This window comes from Carassius auratus, chromosome 34 (assembly GCF_003368295.1).
Source record: "Carassius auratus strain Wakin chromosome 34, ASM336829v1, whole genome shotgun sequence".
Lineage (NCBI taxonomy): Eukaryota > Metazoa > Chordata > Actinopteri > Cypriniformes > Cyprinidae > Carassius > Carassius auratus.
Genome location: NC_039276.1, coordinates 5,401,099 through 5,416,069, shown reverse-complemented (window position 1 = coordinate 5,416,069; position 14,971 = coordinate 5,401,099). Strand labels below are relative to the sequence as shown.

The window sequence follows — 14,971 nt, the reverse complement described above, 5'->3', positions numbered from 1 at the left end:
GACAATACAGACTATACATACCAATTGGATCTTTTGCAGTTATGGGTCTGGATGGTTTGCTTGGTTCTCCCAATCCTACTTCATTTTCAGCTTTGACACGGAATTGATATTCGTGGTTAGGGATCAGATTGGTGACCTTCATACGCCTCTCAGAGATAGGGCTCTTTGTGACAGGGACCCACCGAACGGCCCGCTTTTCTTTTCTCTCCAGAATGTAACCAGTGATAGACTTTCCACCATCATTTTCAGGAGGAGCCCATACCACAGTCATCTCATCTTTACCAATTTTGGTTACCTCAGGTGCATCAGGTGGACCAGGCTTGTTGTATTGTGTCTTAGCAGTAATAGGTTTGCTCTCCATTGGCGGTCCAGTTCCCATCTTGTTTTCTGCTCTTACCCTGAATATATACTCATTTCCTTCAACAAGACGTGTTACATTACAGTAATTGGTGACAACAGAGGCAGAGTAAGTGGACCAAACCATTCTTCTCGTCTCACATTTCTCTAGAATATAGCTGTCCACCTCACAACCACCGTCATCCTCTGGAGGATCCCATACAACTCTGCACTTGTCTGTGGATATTCCAGAAATCTTCAAATCTCTGACAGGTCCTGGTATATCCAAAACGGTAACATTGGCATATGCTGTGAATGATCCTGCTGAGTTTGTAGCAGTGACTACATATTTTCCAGTATCACTACGCTTGGTTTTAGTAAGGAGGAATTTGGAGTAATCATGTCCAGTGTCAATGCTGATCCTTGGGTTATCGCCTGTAGTCTTTTCCTTCACCCATGTAACCTCAGGCTGTGGTTTTCCTCTGAGTCCAGCTTCAAGTCTAACTGACTCACCCGCTTTGACCACAATAGTACCAACAAATTTCAGATCAAGAACTGGTTTCTGAACTTCTTCTTTGACAAGAATATCAGATGTCCTAACCCAGGAACTTTCTCCTCCATCATTTGTTGACTGGACTCTAAATTGATATGTGTGGTTCTCAACACATTTGTCTACCATGAAGAATGTCTCTTTCAGGACTCCTTCATGTACCTTCTCCCACTCTTCAGCATCCTTTGCTTTTTTCTCCAAATAGTAGCCCAGGTTAGGACTTCCGCCATCATAATCTGGTTTTCTCCATTTAAGGCAAACAAAGTTTTTACCAATATCACTGACGTGGAAGTTCTCTGGCTCACCTGGCTTCTGAAGTGGGTCGATTGCGAGGATGGGAATTTTGGTTTCTGTTGCTGGCCCAGGACCACACTTGTTCTCGGCAGATACACGGAATAAATATTCATGATTTTCCATGAGCTTAGCCTTTACCATGCGATTTGTGCAATCAGATGAGATCATTGACCAGGCTCGTATACTTGGCTCCCGACATTCCACAATGTAATTAGTTATCTCAGTGCCTCCATTGTCCTCTGGTGCATCCCAGGATACCATGCAAGAGTTTTTATTAACATAGGTCAACTTAAGATTTTGGCAGTGCCCAGGTCTATCCAGAACATTTACAGTAATAGTAGCTGAGGCCTCTCCAGCTTCATTTACAGCTTTTAGTATATACTTTCCATGATCTGCTCTGGTTGCTTCCTTGATACGCATTTGCAATACTGGGAAGTTGTTTGTCAGAGTTGTGCGCTTGTCCTTTTCCAAAACACTTTCACCTTTGCTCCAAGTGATTTCTGGATCAGGTCTTGCTTTTACATATGCTACAACATTAATGTTATGCCCAACACGAACAGTCACACGGTCACGGCATGTGGCATCCACCTCAATTTCCGGAGGAATGACAATATCCTTAGCAATAACTGATTCTGGAATTTCCCTGGTCTCACCTTCTCCAATCATATTGACAGCTTTAACACGGAACCTATATTCCGTACCCTCTGTCAATCCTTTTACTCTATAAGCACACTGTTTAATCAGATCATCCTTATTTACTTTCTCCCACTCAGAACCTCCCTTCTGGTATTCAACAATATATCCTAAGACTGGACTGCCTCCGTCTCTTGTGGGTTTGATCCAGACTAAGTCAGCGTATGTGCAACTGTAGTCCTTTATCTTAGGGTTCACTGGAGGTCCTGGAACAGTAATTGGTCTGCAAGGTTTGGCAGGATCTGAGATAGGTGAAGGTCCACTAAAGCCAGCAATATTTTCAGCAAACACTCTGAACTCATATTCATTATCTTCAAAAAGCCCAAGCACTCTGTATCTAAGGTCCTTGCAAGGTGTTTTATTCACTCTAATCCATTTTCCTCCTTTATGTCTTCGCTCAATAATATAACCACTGATTGGACTACCACCATCAAATAGAGGCATTGTCCATCCAAGTGTGAGAGCATCTTCAGAAACATCAGATGCGACTGGTTTTCCAGGATGGCCAGGGGCCTCAAACTGGTGCCGGGCTACAGTTGGTGCACTTTCAAGAGCTGCGCCAATTCCCATTTTATTTTCAGCACGAATTCTCACAACATACTCAACTCCTTGCTGCAGACGAGAAATTTTGAGCATTGTGGAAGTGCTGCCAGAACTTACTCCTCCCCAAGTTTCCTTATTTGATTCCCTCTTCTCAACAATATAGTTCATGACAGGGCTTCCTCCATCATCTTTGGGAGGACGCCATTCAATGACCATGGAATCAGGAGTCACTTCAAGGATATTTACAGGACCTATTGGAGCAGCTGGCACATCAAGCACTGTGACATTCAGAGAAACAGTTTTGCTTCCTGCTGAGTTAGACACTGTGAGAATATAGATTCCAGTGTGATTTCTTGTGCAATCGGCAATGCTTAGAACTGTGGAGAAGTTGTCAGTGTCAATTTTAATATTGCCTTCACTTTTTATTTCCTCTCCATCAATGACCCATTTGGCAGTGGGAACTGGAAGGCCTCTCATAATGGCAGGTAATCTAATAGTGCTTCCAGCTTTCACAATGATTCCCTCTATCAACTTCACATCCACTTCAACAATTGGTGCCACTACAAATACAGTATAAGAAAAAAGTTTAATGATACAAATCGAAAAAAATTTTTCTAAAAGTAATCATAGAGAATGTTCAAATTTGAATCTAACCTAGTTTTTCCTGGCAAAGTACTGGCACAGTGGTGTCTGGTCTACTTAAACCAACTGCATTTTCTGTCTTAACACGGAACCTGTAGGTCTTTCCTTCTTCCAGTCCAGTCACATGGCACTCAGGAATGCTGACAGTCTTAAAAACTACCCAATCCCTTTCACCTTCTTCTTGGTACTCAACCAAGAACCCTGTGATGTCACTTCCTCCTGTACGATCAGGCCAATTCCACTGGAGCCACACCTCAGTTTTGTCAGCATCTACATGATGCAGGTCTTTAGGTGGACCAGGTGGGACTGAAATTTACAAGTTCAATAACAAGTGTTAGTTTTTCCACCTTTATGTTTATTTAATATATTATTGCTTTTAAAATAAACATTAAATAGGCCTTAAAGTGGAGTAATTTCACAGGCCATACTTACATAATGGATTCATTGCTTTAATAGCTTTTGGTGTCTCAACATATTCACTTCTTCCAAACTGATTTTCAGCCGCCACACGGAACATGTATGACGTTCCCTCAATCAAATGTTTGGCCATCATGCTACGTTTTTTGGAAGATGAGCAGACTGGCACCCATTGTGCAGATGCTGCATCCTTTTTCTCAACAACAAAGTTAGTGATGCGTGCACCACCATTATCTTCTGGGTCTTTCCAAGACAGCTGGGCAGAATCACATCTGACATCAGATACTCTGAGATGCTGAACTGGTCCGGGCTTGTCTATGAAAACAAACAAGTAAAACAACAACTTAACATGTTGCCTAATAAGTTAAACAGTTTTTAAATTCCATTTAATTTATTTGTATGTTCGTCTACTTGTAAATTATTTAAAATTGTAAAGTTTTAAATTGAACATAGTCTTTGAGATATATATACCAAGAACAAGCACGGTGCATGTGGCTGTCTTTGATCCAGCTGGATTTTCAACAGTAAGTGTGTAATCTCCACAGTCTGCACGGTTGCAATAACGCATCTCTAATTTGGTTGCTGTTCCAGATGTTTCAATCTCTGCTCTTGTTGGAACATCTGCCTCATTTTTCTTCCATTGGACTTTGGGGAAAGGTATTCCTTTAATTCCAGCAATAATATTAATATGGGTTCCAGCCAATGCTTTGATCTCACGAGGCATGCCCAAATCCAGTTGAAGTTCTGGGGGTTCTATAGACAACAGAAAAAAAAAAAAAAAAAAAAAAAAAAAAAAAATATATATATATTTCAACACATACTTGCTTAAATGTAATAACAAGCATAGAGAGCATAATTAGCAAAGTGAAGTCATACATATTCAAGTATGCAAAATTTACCAAGTCTGTCTTGTGCACGAACGGGCTCTGGGACATATGCAGGATCAGATTCACCAGCAGCGTTCACTGCCTTCACTCTAAATCTGTAAAGTGCACCATCCTCAAGGTTGATAACCTTGAATGTAGTGCCCTGACAAGATTCAGGTGTTTGATTAACTTGAAGCCAATCCTCATCACCAGCTTTCTGATACTCAACAAGATAGCCAAAAATTTTGCCTCTGCCACAGTCTTTTGGTGGTTGCCAAGAAAGAGTGACAGAATCTTTTGTCTTGTCAATGGCTACTGGAAGTACAGGTGGGCTTGGAATCACTGTGACAAGAAATGCAAGTAAATATGAGGTTAATATTTTAACTCTGCAAAAACTAAATTTTTAACTGAAAACATCCTTAGACACATACCAATAGGATCTTTGGCATAGATGGGCTTTGATGGTGGGCTGGGGTCACCAACACCAATCACATTCTCTGCCATGACACGGAATTCATATTCACATCCCTTGAGAAGATCAGGAACCCAGTATTCTGTGTTAGGGTAAATGCGGTCTTTTCCAGCTCTAGACCACATGTTGGCCTTGGTCTCCTTCTTTTCAACAATGTAGCTTGTGATTGGTTTTCCACCATCAGCTGGCTGTAGCCATGAAATCAGTGCTGTATCTTTATAGATTTCTTTTACCACAGGTGCCTGTGGAGCATCTGGAACCTCTGCAAGTGTTAGAAATTTGAGAACATGAGTAAGACTCTTGAACAAAATTAAATGATTCTTGTGAAAATCAAATAGCAACTGTGACTTACTGAAAACATCCTTTGCTTTTGTCTCAGCAGATAGCAATGGATCACTAATGCCATGAATATTCTGAGCACAGATTCTAATGATGTACTCTCTTCCCTCTATCAGTTTTGGAACTCTGCATGATGTCCTTGTGCAAGATTCTGTAACAGGCATCCATAGATCCCTGTTGGTGTCTCTCTTTTCGACAATATAGTTTGAAATAGCAGCTCCACCATCATCCAGTGGGGGCTTCCAGGAAATGAGCATATAATTCCTGTAGATCTCATCAAAGATAACAGGACCCTCTGGAGGTTGTGGACGGTCTGAAAAAGTCATTATACATTTGATTCGCAATCAAGTTTGCAAAAATAATAGCAAGATAAGAAAAGAATAATCTTCTCAAAAGTAAAGATTAGCTTACCGACAACAATAACATTACATATGCCCTTGCGTGAGCCAATGGAGTTCTCCAGAACAACAGTGTACTTTCCACTGTCATCACGTTTTGTCTTTGCAATAGTCAAGCACAATTTATTCTTAGTGCTGGAGAGAGCAATTTCTTCGTTTGCCTGAAGCTCCTCATCATTTTTGAACCATTTAATAGTTGGTTCTGGTTTTCCTGAGTACCCACTTTGAAGAGTGCAAATTTCCCCAACACGAACAACAAGCTTGTCACGGAACTCAAGATCAAGGTTTGGTGGTTCTAGTAAAGAGTACAGTATACAATAAATTATAAATGATCAATAAAAAGAAAATTATAGAACAAATTACTTTAGTACAAGTACAAATTACTTACCAAACTCTTTTTTGCATGTAACTGGTTTGGTGCTGAACGATGGTTTGCCTTGACCAATTTGATTCACAGCACTAACTCGGAATTCATAAGAAGAACCTTCTTTAAGACCCACGTGTGTGAATTTACGTTCCATAAGTTTGTCCTCTATGGCAATACGGCTGAAGTTGTCCTGTCCTATAAGACGAACCTCAAGAACATAGCTTGTAATGTCTGAACCTCCATCATACTTTGGAGGTCTCCATGCTATGCTAATTGAATCATTTGTGATGGCTGTCACCTCAAGATCTTCTGGGCGCTCAGGTACAGCTGAGAAAGTTTAAATGTGACATTTTACAAGCAATTAAAAGTAATGACACTAATAAATAAACAAATACTGATACAAGACTTACAAAGTGGATCCTTGATGATGACAGGAGCTGAGGTCTCAGTGAACGGACCCAGTCCAATAATATTTTCAGCCGCAATTCTGAAGAAGTAACCCTTGCCATCAATAAGACCCTGGACAACAGCATTGTGTCTCGTGACAGTATATGTCACTGAAGTCCAGCCTCTGCGGTCAGCTTCTCTTTTCTCAATTATATAGTTGGTGATAGCTGAGCCACCATCATCTTCAGGAGAGTACCATGTTAACTTGCAAGAGTCATTGGTAAGGTTCTCACCAGAGAAGGGCAGACCCACAGGGCCAGGAACGTCTGTGAAGAAATAAAACAAGTTTATTGAAATAATTTCAGAATTTAGATTAAAAAAAAAAAAAAAAAAAAAAAACACTCACCCAGCACTTCAACAATGACTGCTTTTTTCCTCTCTCCACCTGCATTCTTGGCAGTCAATGTATAAATGCCTTGGTGTTGTCTCCTGCAATTTTTGATAACCAAAGCTGAACTTATAGAAGTGACCTCAATAGCAGCCTCCTTTGGCAAATCACCATCATCTCTATTCCAAATAATCTCTGGTGCAGGCTTTCCTGACACATAGGCAAGGATGCGGATTACCCCACCAGCATGTACAACAATCTTTTCCTTGACAGTTGCATCCAGGTCTACCTCAGGGGGAACTAAAATAAATGGCAAATTAAAAATAAAGTTAAATAAATGAATTTGTCAAAAAAAAAAAAGAAAAAAGAAACAAAGAATAGAGAAATGTGAACTAATGCATACTTGTCCTATCCTTGACTTCAATCACATCAGAAACCTCGCCAGGTTCTCCCACACCTGCAGAATTTACAGCTCTCACTCTAAATCTGTAGAGTCCAAGCTCTTTAAGTCCAGGAACAACAAACCTGGTGCCTCTGATTTCCTTGTCTTTAACCTAATTAGATAGATAGATAGAAAACAATAAATAACAAATATGCATATCTACATATCTGGTAGATAGACAGACAGACAGACAGACAGACAGACAGACAGATAGATAGATAGATAGATAGACATACCTTCTCCCATTCCTCTTGTCCTTCTTCTTTGTACTCAACAAAATATCCTGTGATCTTAGATCCACCGTCAACAAGTGGAGGAATCCATTCAAGATCAACAGTTGACTTTGTACAATCTGTTACTTTTGGTGTTGGAGGTCCTGGAGGTGCTGTTGAAAATAATACAAATGTTAAGTACACAAAAAAATAAATAATAATAATAATAATAATAAATAAAGAAATTGGTAAAACAACTCCAAAATATATTGGTTAAAAAAAGGTAACACCAAGGAAAAGCACAACATTACCTATGGGATCTCTACATGCAACAGGTTCAGAAGGCAAACTTGGTGGGCCACTTCCAGCAGCATTAATTGCAAGAACGCGGAACTGGTAGATAGCACCTTCCAAGAGGCCTGTCACAATATGGGAAACTCCAAGAGTTCTGATTCTGATAGGTTCACGATTCACTCTTGTCCAGCGCTTGCCTGTAGTTTCTTTACGCTCTAGCCAGTATCCAGTTACTGGAGAGCCACCATCATATTCTGGTTCATCCCAGTTAACGGTCATAGACTCAAGTGAAACATCTGTGACAGTTGGCTTCTCACATTGGCCAGGCACAGCTGTTAGGGAAAGAGTGGAGCAAGATAAGTATTAAGATTGAATTGCCACGTTGTACATTAATTTTTCCAGGGACTCCTATTTGAATTAACACAATTTTAGCACATTAACTGAATTTGACATTATTATTGTTTTATTCTAAAGACTGTAAATCAATAACCAGAAATCATGAGTTAATTCATTCGAACAATACTACATATTTTTTTTGTTAAGGTTTATATATAAAATCTTTTAACAATGAGTAGAATTGTCACTAAATAACAACATACAGCGTCAACGTAATACATAATAAATTGTTTCCAGATAATCATAAAAGCCAATCATTTACTTGATCTTTACAATGTTATTATTACATTTATTCTCGCACAATATAATTGCCCCTACACAAGGGGCTCATGTTTAGAGGTGATGGGCATCAAAAAGTTTAGAAACCCCTAGATTTAGAGAGTCTCTGTGAATGATACTTACTGAAAAGGTTACGTGCTTTCTCAGGTTCACTGTACAAAGGTGGTCCAACTCCATATTTATTCTGAGCCATAATACGGAACTCATACTCATGGCCCTCTGTTAGCCTTTGTACAGTGTATTGGCATTCCTTTGGATCACTAGAGACATGAACCCATGTTTTTCTGTTTTCCTCACGCTTTTCAACGACATAGTTTGTAACCTTGGAACCGCCATCATCTAATGGTGGATTCCAGGAGAGGCCAATCCTTTCAGCGAAAATCTCACCAATCTTAATTGGGCCTACAGGTACACCAGGACGTCCTAAGAACACAAGAACAGGATATTATTTATTTTTTTACGTTTTAAATGGAGAAATCATTCAAAATGTGATAAAAATGAAGTCAATAAATTCAAGGACTTACCCAAAATACTAAGCTTGATACTCTTGGTGGCTGTTCCCAAACTGTTGGTGGCTGTGAGAGTGTATAAGGCGCTGTCATCTCTCTTTGACTGTTGAATTAACAGGGTGCATTTCTCATCAGAAACAAGTTTATTGACATGTTTGTCATATTGTACAAGTGCTTTGTCATCAGGTTTTTCCTGTGGAGCCTTGTGCCAGACAAGAGATGGGAATGGACAGCCTTGAATCCTGGCAACAATACTGACATCATATCCTTCTGCACCTTCTAAAGCCTCTCTGAGTTCAATACTTGGAGCACCTTAAAAGATTGAAAAGAAGCATTAGGAAATAACTACCTGCCATATTTCAAGAAACTTAATACAAAAACAAAATCTAATACTCACATGTCTGGTCCTTAATGACAACTGGTCCAGCAGTAACAGAGGGTCTGCTTGCACCAGCTTCATTCACAGCTTTAACACGGAACTCATACTCGCCACCTTCCTTAAGGTCTTCAACAATGAAGGTAGTCTCTTCAACATCTCTCTTGTTACACTGTTTCCACGTCTCTTTTTGTGGACCACTAGTATCCCAGCTCAGCCTCTCAACGATATAATGTTTTACTGGTGCTCCACCATCATTCTTGGGAGGGACCCATGTCAGGGTCACAGTGTTCTTGGTAACAAGATTAATTTTCACCTTGGTAGGAGGATCAGGAGGATCTTTACATTAAAAGAAAATAGAAACATATGGTTAATAAAAAAAGACACATGTGAGGCTTTTCAAATGATTAAAGCAACCAACTTACAGATAGGATCCCTTGCTCTAACAGGTTCTGTGGTCTCGGTAAACGGTCCAAAACCAAGGCGATTCTCAGCACGAACACGGAACAAGTAATCCTGTCCCTCGAGGAGGTTGGACACAACAAAGGCCATGCTGGCACAAGCAGGGTTGGCAATTGTCCAAGCCTTTCCATTCACAGCCTTCTTTTCAATAAAATAACTCTTGATTCTCTCACCACCATCATTATCTGGCAGTTTCCAAATAAGTCTCATTGTGGTTCTGGTGACATCAGTAACTTTGAGCTCTTTGGGTGCTCCAGGAACATCTGGAAAAAACATATTGTTAGATTATTTCATAGCACAATATAAATTTGGCACAGCATTTAATTGTTTATTATATATGTGTGTGTGGGGGGGGACTCACCAAGCACATTTACTCTGATGTTGACATGCTTCTGTCCTGATTTGTTCTTTGCTGTAATTGTGTACCTGCCAGAATGGCTTCTCAAACTTACAGGAATTGTAATAACTGAGGTAGTGTCAGTAGATTCAACCTAATCCCAAAGATAATTAATCAAAAATAGTCTTACAAATATTTAGAAGAAATTAATGTAATGTAATTTAAATGTGTAAAATTTGAGAAAGATGTTACCTGTGAATCCACGGGTAAGACATGAAGACGATCCTTCTTTTCTGTCTTTGCTTTGCCATCAAACTCCCATGTGACTTTAGGAACAGGACGTCCTGTGATGGTAGCAGGAATCTTAAATGGAGTTCCAGCACGGACACAGAGCAGTTCAGGAGCACTGATATCCATGAAGATCTTTGGTGCAGCTGTAGAATTAAGAGAATGCATTAGATCATGCAAAAATAAACGTGTGACTCTTGAGGATGCTTATTTGTATTTCAGTAAAAAAAATAAAATAAAGATAATTTACTTTGAATGTCCTCTATGCGAACTTCAGTGGTTCTGGGGCTTGGCTCAGACTCGCCAATTTCATTGACTGCAATGATTCTGAATCTGTATTTCTTAAGTTCTGGGAGGTTTGGAACGGTAAACACAGTAGAAGGATGCAGATTTTCAGCATCATTGATCCTGGCCCACTCAGAAGTGCCTTCATCCTGGATCTCAATGATGTAACCTTTGATGGGGCGGCCACCATCTTTATCTGGTGGGGTCCATGCAAGGGTGACATTATGCTTGGTTTTGTCAGCAATCTCAGGAGCTGCTGGCATGCTAGGTGGAGCTGTACACACACACATATAAACATGAAATCATGCAAGAGGACAACAACATGCAGAAAAATCTGCTCAAAATAGAAATGCACTTCATTTATGTTCTTACTCAAGGGATCATCAGCAACAGCAGACTCAGAAATGTCACTAGGTGGTCCAATACCAGCAGAATTACAAGCCATTGCACGGAATTCATACTCCGTTCCCTCTATAAGACGGGTAACCTGGTATTCCCAGCCTTTTGTCCCACGTTTTGACACAAGGATCTTATTCACGCGAGACCAATAGGAAGTGCCCTTTTCACGCTTCTCAAGCCAGTAGCCAGTAATCATAGAACCACCACTATCCCTAGGTGGTTCCCATGTCAGTAACATATGGGTCTTAGAGCGCTCAGCAATAGTGACCTTCTCAGGTGGGCCAGGCAGAGCAAAAGGATCCTTAATCTGTACCTCCTCTGTTTCACAGGCCTCACTTATTCCATATTTATTCTCAGCTTTGACTCTGAATTTATAGTTTCCACCAGTTGCCAGGTTCCATACCTGCAAAAAAACAACAAAAAAAAAAAAACATTAACATTAAACTGTATATTATCCTTTAACAACATGATATCATATTTTTTCTATTTGTATTGTATAAACTTTTTGATTCATTTTGAATGACTACCAATACAACTGCATTAAAATAATTGTTTTACTTACCCCATAATGCTTCTCAATAATGGAGTTAGTAACCTGCACCCACTCTGCCTTTTCAGGATCTTCACCATTAAGGTCTTTCATCTCAACAATGTAGTTGGTAAGTTCACTACCACCTAGATCCAATGGGGCATCCCAGGTCAGTTTGCAAGACACAGCTTGGATATTTGAAACAGCAATGTTTCTTGGTGGTGTTGGGCGATCTATAAAAAAAGAGATGATCAAAAATCATTAGGTATATGCAAAATATACAAACACTTTGGACACTTAAGATGTGACTTACTTTATGTTAAGTGAATCAAATAATAATAAAAAAATCTAATCAAGAGGAATATATTTTTTGGAAATACTGTATAATGTAAAACATTTCACAAAAAAAATATTTGGTTTGTTTTGTTGAACATAAAAGATAAAAAGTTCTAAATAAGACAAAAGTAGTACATGTAATTTGTGGTTGTCAAACATTAGTGGATCATTTCCATAGTTAATGTGATGAACAACACCCGTGGCTACTAGGTGAACTTGAGGAGAACTGAGTCCATCCATACATCCACTTAAATTACTTCAGCATGAGTTGCGTATGCTCTAGCACTGTCTGGTTGCAGATCCTACTTGGCTCGATATTTTGCCATCTGAACTGGTTTAACTGAAGTGTTCAAAAATGTCCAATATTTGCACAGTACAGGATAACTTACCCAACACTTCCACCGTGATGGAATGACTGAGAGTTCCCAAACGATTTGAAGCAGTAACTGTGTATGTGCCCTTGTCCAATCTAGTGACACCAGGGATGGAGAGTTTTGTATGTGATGTCACCCTATCAATCTCTTTGGTTTCTATCAGGAGTTTCTCAGTTGACTTGGGAATAACAACATCATCCTTCAGCCATTCAATCTTTGGCATTGGCAGGCCTGTGACTTCAGCGGGCATCTCAATAGGTTTGTTTTTCCTTACTTGGATCAAATCACCCTTGAAGTGCTTTAACATATGAAGACTTGGAGCCACTATAATCATCAAAATGAGATGAAACGTGTTATCAAAAGACAAGTAAAATGTGGGTGCTGAGACAACATGAAACTCTGTAAAGAACAGTGATGTTAAACTAAAATAGGACAAACCTTCATCATCTTGAATGACAACAGTCATGGTTATAGATGGCTCACTTTCACCTAATGCATTGACAGCCTTTGCACGGAACTCATACATATGCAATTCATCAAGGTCTTCAACTGTCAAAATTTGAGCAGTCAGCAACTCTGGGTTGACTCGCTGGAAGGCTGGTTGATCTTGTCGCTTTTTCTCAATGATGTAGCCAAGGATTGGACTACCACCATCATTACGAGGTGGCCTCCATTCAATAGTTACAGAAGATTTGGTCCGCTCGGTATAGTGGAACTTTTCAGGAGAAGTTGGTGGACCTGACATTTAATAAAAATGTGACAATAAATACATAGGAACATAATATTGAGTGCTATTTTGGGAGTAAAGCATTGTGTACACAAAATTTACCTTGAGGATCCACAGCAAGGATAGGTCCGAGATCAACTGGAGGTCCACATCCATACTTGTTCTTAGCCACAACACGGAAAATGTATTCCTGTCCCTCAGTTATACCTACAATCTCACATTTGGATGAAGCAGTCTCAATAGGTTGTCTCCATGTGTGCATCTTTGGTTCCCTCCTTTCAATGATAAACCCTGTTAGATCACTACCACCATCATCTTCAGGATCTGACCAGTTCAACATCATTAGCTTTCTGGTAACCACAACAGGTTTCAGGTCAAGAACTGGTCCAGGAACATCTGAGAAGAGATTTTAAATGTGGGAAAATGTATATATTATGCATGCTGTAATGAGAATGAGCGCATACATTTCAAATCAAAATTACAATTAAAAAAAATTCTTACCCATAACTTCAACCCTGGTCCATGCAGACTTGATACCACTTGGATTTGCTGCTTGGATTTGGTATTTGCCATGATCACTTCTCTTTGTGGTTTTGATAACAAGAGTGCTGTCCTTTCCAGCTTCCTCTACCTCCATACGATCTTTTTCTAATTGACCATCATCCTTTGTCCATTTCAAAGATGGAAAAGGTCTACCAGTCACATGTGCTGGAATTCTCAGCATCTCTCCAGCTCTAACAACAACACCATTTTTCACTGAGATATCAAGCTCGATGACTGGAACCTCTGTTTTGACAAAGAAACAGAGCCATATATTTAGCTGTTTATATTAGAATAGCACGTCAATTGATTAACACATAAAGAATATCATGATATTTAACATCAGTTTTATGTTTTATACCTGCAGGGTTTCTCACAATTACTGCATCAGTCAAACCTGGTTGTCCTTCACCAGCACAATTGACTGCCACAACACGGACAATATACTTAGCACCTTCTCTAACACCATACACTGTTAATGCGTGGTTCTTCCATGGTCTCTCTGTGGCTCGTGACCAGTCTTTGGTACCAGCAACAACTTTGTCAACATGATAACCAAAGATGTCTGCGCCACCATTGTCTGCAGGAGGATCCCATTCAACATCAATTGAATAGTCTGAGGTGTCTACAATTCTTGGAATTGGTGGACCTGGGGGCCCTGAAACAAATTAATTATTAGTAATTATTATATTTTAAATCTATATTAATTTGATGGTAAAAAAAAAAAAATTCTTATATGTTCATGGTTTATGGTCAATTCTAATACTACAAACGTACTGATTGGTGCCTGTGCTGTTTTTGGTTCTGACGGGGGGCTGAACTTTCCAGGTCCTGCTACATTTTCTGCACAGACTCTGAAAATATATGTTAGACCCTCCAAAAGGCCCTCTACATTTATTTCCAAATCAGGAACCATGGTTCGATTGACTCTTGCCCAGTGTGTGCTGTTAATTTCTCGTTTCTCTACCCAGTATCCTTCAATGGGACTGCCATTGTCATTGGGTTCTGTCCAGGTAACAAGCATACTGCTGGCTGTGGAATCCGTAATTTCAGGTTTCTCCGGCGCATCTGGAGGATCTGAATTGACAAGGCATATCGAACTGTTTAATTAACTGTGAAACACAATAATGCAAATGATGTTCTCAAGCAAACAATTAAAAATCGGAATACCGAATGGATTCTTTGCAATGACGGGTTTGGAGATGCATGGGGTTCCAGGACCATACTTATTCTCTGCAGTGACACGGAAGAGGTACTCCTTGCCCTCAATAAGTTTTGGTACTTGAAATTTACAGCCTCTAAGGATTGAGGTTACAGTGACCCATCCAAGTTCCACCTTGGAGTTATCTTTTTGTTCCAATATGTAGTTAAGGATTTCACTACCACCATCATCCAGAGGAGGATCCCACTTACAGAGGATTGAGTTCTTCCTTACATCTTCAAATTTGAAATTGACTGGAGGTCCAGGAGTATCTGGAACAGAAAAATGTAAAA

At 39.7% G+C, this 14,971-nt stretch overlaps 1 protein-coding gene across 50 annotated transcripts in view; it reads right to left on the bottom strand.

The window, feature by feature from the left end:
- The window catches only part of ttn.2 (titin, tandem duplicate 2), a 158,506-nt gene that overhangs the window by 52,768 nt on the left and 90,767 nt on the right, over positions 1-14,971 (bottom strand). For all 50 annotated transcript variants that reach the window (XM_026218872.1, XM_026218879.1, XM_026218877.1 and 47 more), the window contains 30 exons: positions 14,648-14,950; positions 14,255-14,554; positions 13,839-14,135; positions 13,439-13,723; positions 13,040-13,333; positions 12,649-12,948; positions 12,226-12,534; positions 11,534-11,733; positions 10,945-11,374; positions 10,538-10,846; positions 10,252-10,433; positions 10,024-10,153; positions 9,626-9,925; positions 9,222-9,539; positions 8,840-9,136; positions 8,439-8,738; positions 7,658-7,972; positions 7,371-7,519; positions 7,096-7,246; positions 6,711-6,992; positions 6,328-6,630; positions 5,939-6,244; positions 5,564-5,845; positions 5,166-5,465; positions 4,773-5,075; positions 4,375-4,683; positions 3,947-4,228; positions 3,491-3,790; positions 3,071-3,364; positions 22-2,976 (listed from right to left, as the gene is read on the bottom strand). In XM_026218872.1, the coding sequence (XP_026074657.1) occupies positions 22-2,976; positions 3,071-3,364; positions 3,491-3,790; positions 3,947-4,228; positions 4,375-4,683; positions 4,773-5,075; positions 5,166-5,465; positions 5,564-5,845; positions 5,939-6,244; positions 6,328-6,630; positions 6,711-6,992; positions 7,096-7,246; positions 7,371-7,519; positions 7,658-7,972; positions 8,439-8,738; positions 8,840-9,136; positions 9,222-9,539; positions 9,626-9,925; positions 10,024-10,153; positions 10,252-10,433; positions 10,538-10,846; positions 10,945-11,374; positions 11,534-11,733; positions 12,226-12,534; positions 12,649-12,948; positions 13,040-13,333; positions 13,439-13,723; positions 13,839-14,135; positions 14,255-14,554; positions 14,648-14,950 (11,085 nt within the window). The remainder of the gene's footprint in view (positions 1-21; positions 2,977-3,070; positions 3,365-3,490; positions 3,791-3,946; positions 4,229-4,374; positions 4,684-4,772; positions 5,076-5,165; positions 5,466-5,563; positions 5,846-5,938; positions 6,245-6,327; positions 6,631-6,710; positions 6,993-7,095; positions 7,247-7,370; positions 7,520-7,657; positions 7,973-8,438; positions 8,739-8,839; positions 9,137-9,221; positions 9,540-9,625; positions 9,926-10,023; positions 10,154-10,251; positions 10,434-10,537; positions 10,847-10,944; positions 11,375-11,533; positions 11,734-12,225; positions 12,535-12,648; positions 12,949-13,039; positions 13,334-13,438; positions 13,724-13,838; positions 14,136-14,254; positions 14,555-14,647; positions 14,951-14,971) is intronic.